Source organism: Coregonus clupeaformis, unplaced genomic scaffold (assembly GCF_020615455.1).
Source record: "Coregonus clupeaformis isolate EN_2021a unplaced genomic scaffold, ASM2061545v1 scaf0022, whole genome shotgun sequence".
Classification (NCBI taxonomy): domain Eukaryota; kingdom Metazoa; phylum Chordata; class Actinopteri; order Salmoniformes; family Salmonidae; genus Coregonus; species Coregonus clupeaformis.
Genome location: NW_025533477.1, coordinates 937,794 through 948,733, shown reverse-complemented (window position 1 = coordinate 948,733; position 10,940 = coordinate 937,794). Strand labels below are relative to the sequence as shown.

Here is a 10,940-nt window from a genome sequence, read left to right as displayed (position 1 = left end):
CCCCTCCCCTCTGCCCTCCCAGCACAATAAATGATGTGGCACGGGGCTCAGGCCTTTTGTGTCCACACAGATTCTTTCTTCTGCGTGTTCTGCTGGGGGTAGGCGGAAACCAGGGCGTTTTAATCAGAATAACACAGAGTCTTGTTGGGGCTCTGATAAAGGGCAGCATTGTATGGTAATAGTTTATATAAGACCATATGACCGCTGGGCTGCGCTGGGCTCTGCTACGGTGCAGGGTAGTGGCTAGCGTCGCGGGAATGATTAGCATTTTACCAACGCATCGTGTTCACAAGCCAAGAGCCTTCTGGTTCGATTATAAAATAAACACATTTTCATTTAATTTAACCCTTCTTTGTACACATTTTGTGTACCACCACAGCTGAAGGTAAAATGCATCATTATATCTCTGATTCTCTTTATTAACCGTTTGGATGATGATGATGATGTTGAGATTCCTGAGGAAGAGAAGAGGGTCTGACTATCTGAGGGTTGACGTGTTCTGGAGTTCTCTGAGAATTCTAGAATTCCAGACTAGATTCTAAAATGGTTCTGCAGAAAGAGGGTAGTTAGTGACATGAAACATCTGTTCACTTGAATACAATAACTTCTCTTGGTTGGATCTGGGTGTATTTTATTATTGGCATAGTTTAAAGAACGTTTCAAGACGGCTATAACTCTTCAGTTAGAGTAGAGGTCTTAGACGGTGTCGGTCTGAAGTTAGTTGTGAGATGGATGTTTGAGTTGTTGCTTGGAGAATATATCTTGGCCTGTCTGTCTGTCTGGTGTAGCCTTGTCCGTCTTTCCGTCTGTCTGAAGGTCAGGTTGCGAGGTCAGTCAGTATTAATACTTGCTGAATGGATCACATGTCTCCATTATCATTTCGCTATTGGCTATCGGAGCGTTACGTGGCGTGACGCTGCGTCGTGTTAGGCCATCGCCCAAGGTTCTTAAAGCGCAGGCCAGGGATTGGCTGAGTCTTGTTTGGCGTTGCTGTGACCCGACCGCTCCAGCACCATGGCCAGGCTACACCTGACGGTGGTGGTTTACGGACCCGGTGCTGCTGACACCGCCGGCTGAGACTGGTAGGACCTACTGGGGCTGCTTCCTAAATCTCACCCTATTTCGTGGGCCCTGGTTGAAAGTAGTGCACTTTTATAGGTAACGGGGTGCCATTTGGGACACAGACAGGGTGTGTTAGGTTGGGGGTTGTTGACTATGTAGGAGAAAAGTTCTGTTTTAGTCTACATTAGTAAGTTTGAGAATGATTTTCTGTCCGATGTGTCTGGTGTTTTAGATTTGTGTGAGGAGCAGGATTTGAGCTCAAGCATTTCTGATGATTGTTGGTTGGATACATACACCTGTGGGATTTATTTTTGTGAACAAAAATATCTATCTTTAAGAACTATTTTATTCCTCACTACAGGTCTGATTGATTGCCTGCCTTTAATAACAATTGACTCAGAGATTGTACAGTTTCAATGATTGTATCAAGACGTTACCAACATGTTATGTACTTTGATTTGTCCCCCAATTCCTTCATTACATGTTTCCTTGACGTGATGGTCATTCTCATAAAGAATGACCACCCTTCCGAGTGTGATCGATAGTCAGCTTGTCTCAATACATTGTCAACATGTCATCAATACATTGTCAACATGTCATCAATACATTGTCAACATGTCATCAATACATTGTCAACATGTCATCAATACATTGTCAACATGTCATCAATACATTGTCAACATGTCATCAATACATTGTCAACATGTCATCAATACATTGTCAACATGTCATCAATACATTGTCAACATAAAGTTGTTCCCTAAGTCCTACATTCTTCTACAGAACAGTTATTCTCCTGATCATCAGCTTGACCTTTCTCCTTTCCAGTCTGGGCAGAACAGTTATTCTCCTGATCATCAGCTTGACCTTTCTCCTTTCCAGCCTGGGCAGAACAGTTATTCTCCTGATCATCAGCTTGACCTTTCTCCTTTCCAGCCTGGGCAGAGCAGTTATTCTCCTGATCATCAGCTTGACCTTTCTCCTTTCCAGCCTGGGCAGAACAGTTATTCTCCTGATCATCAGCTTGACCTTTCTCCTTTCCAGCCTGGGCAGAACAGTTATTCTCCTGATCATCAGCTTGACCTTTCTCCTTTCCAGCCTGGGCAGAACAGTTATTCTCCTGATCATCAGCTTGACCTTTCTCCTTTCCAGCCTGGGCAGAACAGTTATTCTCCTGATCATCAGCTTGACATTTCTCCTTTCCAGCCTGGGCAGAGCAGTTATTCTCCTGATCATCAGCTTGACCTTTCTCCTTTCCAGCCTGGGCAGAACAGTTATTCTCCTGATCATCAGCTTGACATTTCTCCTTTCCAGCCTGGGCAGAACAGTTATTCTCCTGATCATCAGCTTGACCTTTCTCCTTTCCAGCCTGGGCAGAACAGTTATTCTCCTGATCATCAGCTTGACCTTTCTCCTTTCCAGCCTGGGCAGAACAGTTATTCTCCTGATCATCAGCTTGACATTTCTCCTTTCCAGCCTGGGCAGAGCAGTTATTCTCCTGATCATCAGCTTGACCTTTCTCCTTTCCAGCCTGGGGTTGGGAAAGGCTTTAAACACTCTGAACTAAACCCATTCTTGTTTCTCCTCTCCAGACCTGGAATCGAAAATGAACTGGGGGTCCTTTTACGCCGTGATCAGCGGCGTAAACAGGCATTCCACCGGCATCGGCCGCATCTGGTTGTCTGTCATCTTCATCTTCCGAATCCTGGTCCTCGTAGTGGCGGCCGAGTCGGTCTGGGGAGACGAGAAGTCTGGCTTCACCTGCAACACCCAGCAGCCCGGCTGCAACTCTGTCTGCTATGACCAGTTCTTCCCCATCTCACACATCCGCCTGTGGGCCTTGCAGCTCATCCTGGTGTCCACGCCTGCTCTCTTAGTGGCCATGCACGTAGCCCATCGCAGACACATCAACAAGAAGATCCTGAAGAAGTCCGGGCGCGGTTCCCCCAAGGAGCTGGAACAACTCAAGAACCAGAAGTTTGAGATCACAGGCGCCCTCTGGTGGACCTATATGATCAGTGTGCTGTTTAGGATCGTTCTGGAAGTCGGCTTCCTTTATATATTCTACCTGATCTACCCTGACTTCAAGATGTTCCGTCTGGTCAAGTGTGACTCGTACCCCTGCCCCAACACTGTCGACTGCTTTGTGTCGCGACCCACGGAGAAAACCATCTTCACCGTGTTCATGCTCTCAGTGTCGGGGGTGTGTGTTCTCCTCAACCTGGCCGAGGTGGCCTACCTGATTGGCAGAGCCTGTCTATGGTGTATCCATGGAAACCAGAGCGAGAAAAAAGTAGCATGGATCGGTCAGAAACTGTCCTCCTACAAACAGAATGAAATCAACCAGATGATCGCTGACCAGTCGAAGTTCAACGTTGGAGCTAGGAAGACCTCTATGGAGAAGGGAGAGAGGTGCTCTGCTTTCTAATAGGCTGCCCTGGAGGGAGAGAGTTGTTCTGATTCGCTGCCTATGGAGAAGGGAGAGCGGTGCTCTGCTTTCTGATAGGCTGCCTAGTCCTAGTTCCCACTCATTTTCACTGCTTCAAACTAATGAACTGTAACCAGCTTGGAATCATACTGTATGGAAATCCTCAATAGCTCCATCTAGTAATAACATCAATCATTCACTCATTTAGTTCTTCATCCATTTATTCTAGTGAATGGTGCTAGGTTCTCAACATTCCTTCCTGTGGTAGGATATGAAGAGGAACAAACCAACCCAGACAAACTCAATGCTGGATTGGAGGAAGAACTTTGTTTCATGGTGATCGACAAGGTCTTGGGGCAGGTCTCACATCCTTGGGGCAGGAACTGGTGGATAAAGGAACATTTGTTTCAGCACATGACTTGAGAAACCCATTGTATTGGAACTCACTGAGTCTCCAACAGCACGGAGACTACTCCTACAGCATGGAGACTACTCCTACAGTAGGTAGACTACTCCTACAGCACAGAGACTACTCCTACAGCACAGAGACTACTCCAACAGTAGGTAGACTACTCCTACAGCACAGAGACTACTCCTACAGCACAGAGACTACTCCTACAGCACGGAGACTACTCCTACAGCACGGAGACTACTCCAACAGCACAGAGACTACTCCTACAGAACAGAGACTACTCCTACAGCACAGAGACTACTCCTACAGCACAGAGACTACTCCAACAGCACAGAGACTACTCCAACAGCACAGAGACTACTCGTACAGCACGTAGACTACTCCAACAGCACAGAGACTACTCCTACAGTAGGTAGACTACTACTACAGCACGGAGACTACTCCTACAGTAAGTAGACTACTCCTACAGCACGGAGACTACTCCTACAGCACGGAGACTACTCCAACAGTAGGTAGACTACTCCTACAGCACAGAGACTACTCCTACAGCACGGAGACTACTACTACAGCACGTAAACTACTCCAACAGCACGGAGACTACTCCTACAGTAGGTAGACTATTCCTACAGCACAGAGACTACTCCTACAGTAGGTAGACTACTCCTACAGCACGGAGACTACTCCTACAGTAGGTAGACTACTCCTACAGCACGGAGACTACTCCTACAGTAGGTAGACTATTCCTACAGCACGGAGACTACTCCAACAGTAGGTAGACTACTCCTACAGCACAGAGACTACTCCTACAGCACAGAGACTACTCCTACAGTAGGCAGACTACTCCTACAGCACAGAGACTACTCCTACAGCACAGAGACTATTCCTACAGCACGGAGACTATTCCAACAGTAGGTAGACTACTCCTACAGCACAGAGACTACTCCTACAGCACGGAGACTACTCCTACAGTAGGTAGACTACTCCTACAGCACAGAGACTACTCCTACAGCACAGAGACTATTCCTACAGCATGGAGACTACTCCAACAGTAGGTAGACTACTCCTACAGCACAGAGACTACTCCTACAGCACAGAGACTATTCCTACAGCACGGAGACTACTCCTACAGCACAGAGACTACTCCTACAGTAGGTAGACTACTCCAACAGCACAGAGACTACTCGTACAGCACGTAGACTACTCCAACAGCACAGAGACTACTCCTACAGTAGGTAGACTACTACTACAGCACGGAGACTACTCCTACAGTAAGTAGACTACTCCTACAGCACGGAGACTACTCCTACAGCACGGAGACTACTCCAACAGTAGGTAGACTACTCCTACAGCACAGAGACTACTCCTACAGCACGGAGACTACTACTACAGCACGTAGACTACTCCAACAGCACGGAGACTACTCCTACAGTAGATAGACTATTCCTACAGCACAGAGACTACTCCTACAGTAGGTAGACTACTCCTACAGCACGGAGACTACTCCTACAGTAGGTAGACTACTCCTACAGCACGGAGACTACTCCTACAGTAGGTAGACTATTCCTACAGCACGGAGACTACTCCAACAGTAGGTAGACTACTCCTACAGCACAGAGACTACTCCTACAGCACAGAGACTACTCCTACAGTAGGCAGACTACTCCTACAGCACAGAGACTACTCCTACAGCACAGAGACTATTCCTACAGCACGGAGACTACTCCAACAGTAGGTAGACTACTCCTACAGCACAGAGACTACTCCTACAGCACGGAGACTACTCCTACAGTAGGTAGACTACTCCTACAGCACAGAGACTACTCCTACAGCACAGAGACTATTCCTACAGCATGGAGACTACTCCAACAGTAGGTAGACTACTCCTACAGCACAGAGACTACTCCTACAGCACAGAGACTATTCCTACAGCATGGAGACTACTCCAACAGTAGGTAGACTACTCCTACAGCACAGAGACTACTCCTACAGCACAGAGACTACTCCTACAGCACGGAGACTACTCCTACAGCACGTAGACTACTCCAACAGCACAGAGACTACTCCTACAGTAGGTAGACTATTCCTACAGCACGGAGACTACTCCTACAGCACAGAAACTACTCCTACAGTAGGTAGACTACTCCTACAGCACAGAGACTACTCCTACAGCACAGAGACTACTCCAACAGTAGGTAGACTACTCCTACAGCACAGAGACTACTCCTACAGCACAGAGACTACTCCTACAGCACGGAGACTACTCCTACAGCACGGAGACTACTCCAACAGCACAGAGACTACTCCTACAGAACAGAGACTACTCCTACAGCACAGAGACTACTCCTACAGCACAGAGACTACTCCAACAGCACAGAGACTACTCCAACAGCACAGAGACTACTCGTACAGCACGTAGACTACTCCAACAGCACAGAGACTACTCCTACAGTAGGTAGACTACTACTACAGCACGGAGACTACTCCTACAGTAAGTAGACTACTCCTACAGCACGGAGACTACTCCTACAGCACGGAGACTACTCCAACAGTAGGTAGACTACTCCTACAGCACAGAGACTACTCCTACAGCACGGAGACTACTACTACAGCACGTAGACTACTCCAACAGCACGGAGACTACTCCTACAGTAGGTAGACTATTCCTACAGCACAGAGACTACTCCTACAGTAGGTAGACTACTCCTACAGCACGGAGACTACTCCTACAGTAGGTAGACTACTCCTACAGCACGGAGACTACTCCTACAGTAGGTAGACTATTCCTACAGCACGGAGACTACTCCAACAGTAGGTAGACTACTCCTACAGCACAGAGACTACTCCTACAGCACAGAGACTACTCCTACAGTAGGCAGACTACTCCCTACAGCACAGAGACTACTCCTACAGCACAGAGACTATTCCTACAGCACGGAGACTACTCCAACAGTAGGTAGACTACTCCTACAGCACAGAGACTACTCCTACAGCACGGAGACTACTCCTACAGTAGGTAGACTACTCCTACAGCACAGAGACTACTCCTACAGCACAGAGACTATTCCTACAGCATGGAGACTACTCCAACAGTAGGTAGACTACTCCTACAGCACAGAGACTACTCCTACAGCACAGAGACTATTCCTACAGCACGGAGACTACTCCTACAGCACAGAGACTACTCCTACAGTAGGTAGACTACTCCAACAGCACAGAGACTACTCGTACAGCACGTAGACTACTCCAACAGCACAGAGACTACTCGTACAGCACGTAGACTACTACTACAGCACGGAGACTACTCCTACAGTAAGTAGACTACTCCTACAGCACGGAGACTACTCCTACAGCACGGAGACTACTCCAACAGTAGGTAGACTACTCCTACAGCACAGAGACTACTCCTACAGCACGGAGACTACTACTACAGCACGTAGACTACTCCAACAGCACGGAGACTACTCCTACAGTAGATAGACTATTCCTACAGCACAGAGACTACTCCTACAGTAGGTAGACTACTCCTACAGCACGGAGACTACTCCTACAGTAGGTAGACTACTCCTACAGCACGGAGACTACTCCTACAGTAGGTAGACTATTCCTACAGCACGGAGACTACTCCAACAGTAGGTAGACTACTCCTACAGCACAGAGACTACTCCTACAGCACAGAGACTACTCCTACAGTAGGCAGACTACTCCTACAGCACAGAGACTACTCCTACAGCACAGAGACTATTCCTACAGCACGGAGACTACTCCAACAGTAGGTAGACTACTCCTACAGCACAGAGACTACTCCTACAGCACGGAGACTACTCCTACAGTAGGTAGACTACTCCTACAGCACAGAGACTACTCCTACAGCACAGAGACTATTCCTACAGCATGGAGACTACTCCAACAGTAGGTAGACTACTCCTACAGCACAGAGACTACTCCTACAGCACAGAGACTATTCCTACAGCATGGAGACTACTCCAACAGTAGGTAGACTACTCCTACAGCACAGAGACTACTCCTACAGCACAGAGACTACTCCTACAGCACGGAGACTACTCCTACAGCACGTAGACTACTCCAACAGCACAGAGACTACTCCTACAGTAGGTAGACTATTCCTACAGCACGGAGACTACTCCTACAGCACAGAAACTACTCCTACAGTAGGTAGACTACTCCAACAGCACGGAGACTACTCCTACAGCAGTAACGGATCACTCATTAAGACATTGAAGGTCTTTTTAATGGTGAACAGCAAACGATGAAGCTTTACTACGTTGTTTTAGTACTATCAGCATCAAGAGGGTTAGCAGCAGCGACGTGGAAAACTGGATGTCCTAAAATGGATTACTTACAACTTCCATTAACGGTTGTTAACCAGTACAAAGATATACGATATGTTCATATCCCAAATTATACTGTTATATATGATATGTTCATATCCCAAATTATACTGTTATATATGATATGGGCGGCAGGAAGCTTAGTGGTTAAGAGCGTTGTGCCAGTAACCGAAAGGTCGCTTGTTCTAATCCCCGAGCCGACTAGGTGAAAAATCTGTCGATGTGCCCTTGAGCAAGGCACTTAACCCTAATTGCTCCTGTAAGTCACTCTGGATAAGAGCGTCTGCTGAAAAAAAAAATGTGTAAAATATGTTCATATCCCACATTATAGTGTTATATATGATATGTTCATATCCCACATTATAGTGTTATATATGATATGTTCATATCCCACATTATAGTGTTATATATGATATGTTCATATCCCACATTATAGTGTTATACAGTGGGGAGAACAAGTATTTGATACACTGCCGATTCAGCAGGTTTTCCTACTTACAAAGCATGTAGAGGTCTGTAATTTTTATCTTGTTTGCAATTACAGAGATCATATGTTTCCTGTAGGTCTTGACCAGGTTTGCACACACTGCAGCAGGGATTTTGGCCCACTCCTCCATAAAGACCTTCTCCAGATCCTTCAGGTTTCGGGGCTGTCGCTGGGCAATACGGACTTTCAGCTCCCTCCAAAGATTTTCTATTGGGTTCAGGTCTGGAGACTGGCTAGGCCACTCCAGGACCTTGAGATGCTTCTTACGGAGCCACTCCTTAGTTGCCCTGGCTGTGTGTTTCAGGTCGTTGTCATGCTGGAAGACCCAGCCACGACCCAACTTCAATGCTCTTACTGAGGGAAGGAGGTTGTTGGCCAAGATCTCGCGATACATGGCTCCATCCATCCTCCCCTCAATATGGTGCAATCGTCCGGTCCCCTTTGCAGAAAAGCATCCCCAAAGAATGATGTTTTCACCTCCATGCTTCACGGTTGGGATGGTGTTCTTGGCGTTGTACTCATCCTTCTTCTTCCTCCAAACACGGCGAGTGGAGTTTAGACCAAAAAGCTCTATTTTTGTCTCATCAGACCACATGACCTTCTCCCATTCCTCCTCTGGATCATCCAGATGGTCATTGGCAAACTTCAGACGGGCCTGGACATGCGCTGGCTTGAGCAGGGCGACCTTGCGTGCGCTGCAGGATTTTAATCCATGACGGCGTAGTGTGTTACTAATGGTTTTCTTTGAGACTGTGGTCCCAGCTCTCTTCAGGTCATTGACCAGGTCCTGCCGTGTAGTTCTGGGCTGATCCCTCACCTTCCTCATGATCATTGATGCCCCACGAGGTGAGATCTTGAATGGAGCCCCAGACCGAGGGTGATTGACCGTCATCTTGAACTTCTTCCATTTTCTAATAATTGCACCAACAGTTGTTGCCTTCTCACCAAGCTGCTTGCCTATTGTCCTGTAGCCCATCCCAGCCTTGTGCAGGTCTACAATTTTATCCCTGATGTCCTTACACAGCTCTCTGGTCTTGGCCATTGTGGAGAGGTTGGAGTCTGTTTGATTGAGTGTGTGGACAGGTGTCTTTTATACAGGTAACGAGTTCAAACAGGTGCAGTTAATACATGTAATGAGTGGAGAACAGGAGGGCTTCTTAAAGAAAAACTAACAGGTCTGTGAGAGCCGGAATTCTTACTGGTTTGTTAGGTGATCAAATACTTATGTCATGCAATAAAATGCAAATTGATTACTTAAAAATCATACAATGTGATTTTCTGGATCTTTGTTTTAGATTCCGTCTCTCACAGTTGAAGTGTACCTATGATAAAAATTACAGACCTCTACATGCTTTGTAAGTAGGAAAACCTGCAAAATCCGCAGTGTATCAAATACTTGTTCTCCCCACTGTATATGATATGTTCATATCCCACATTATAGTGTTATATACTAGATTTTTTAAAAGAAACATCAGTCATCTCAGCATGTTACTGATGGTGTTTCTAGACACTCAGACATGTTAAACATCAGTCATCAGCATGTTAATGAACTGGTCATTATTCTGGAACAGTCCATGGTGGCGTTGTTGAGAAGTCACATGATGTGCAGTGGATCCTATGAAGAGACAAGATTAGAGAGATAATTCATTTTTATTTCTTCGGGTTTGGGCGTTGCCAGGCAAAGTAGATTAACCAATAACCTCCTGGTTTTTGATTGGTTGAAAACAGGCTGCTGCCATTTTACGTTTACCTACAGTTTTGTAATTCCATTAAATCATTTTATTTGCATAATATTCTTTATTTTTCATATTTCATGTAGGAAAGTTGTCTTATTGTACTGTAATATATTCCTGCTCCATCCCCTCTTTATTCCTGTCTAGTTTCCAGTTTATCAGTTTACAATTTAATCATACACATTGTTCTCATAAAGCTACCTGGGGCAGCAGGAAGCTTAGTGGTTAAGAGCGTTGTGCCAGTAACCGAAAGGTCGCTGGTTCTAATCCCCGAGCCGACTAGGTAAAAAACCTGTCGATGTGCCCTTGAGCAAGGCACTTAACCCTAATTGCTCCTGTAAGTCGCTCTGGATAAGAGCGTCTGCTAAATGACTAAACATGTAATAAAAGGCTACAAATACATTGTTGTACAGTAAAAATACAAGAATGATAAAGATATTGAATTTAACCTGTGCTTTTCATTCAGCTG

General features: G+C 46.2%; 1 protein-coding gene across 1 annotated transcript; it reads left to right on the top strand.

Annotated features, from left to right (window-relative positions):
* Nucleotides 1–2,658: 2,658 nt before the first annotated feature.
* LOC121555997 (gap junction beta-1 protein-like) lies at nt 2,659–4,443 on the top strand. The gene has a single exon (XM_041869870.2). It carries the CDS (start codon nt 2,669–2,671, stop codon nt 3,488–3,490), a length of 822 nt encoding a protein of 273 aa, XP_041725804.1. The 5' UTR covers nt 2,659–2,668; the 3' UTR covers nt 3,491–4,443.
* The last annotated feature ends 6,497 nt before the right edge of the window (nt 4,444–10,940 follow it).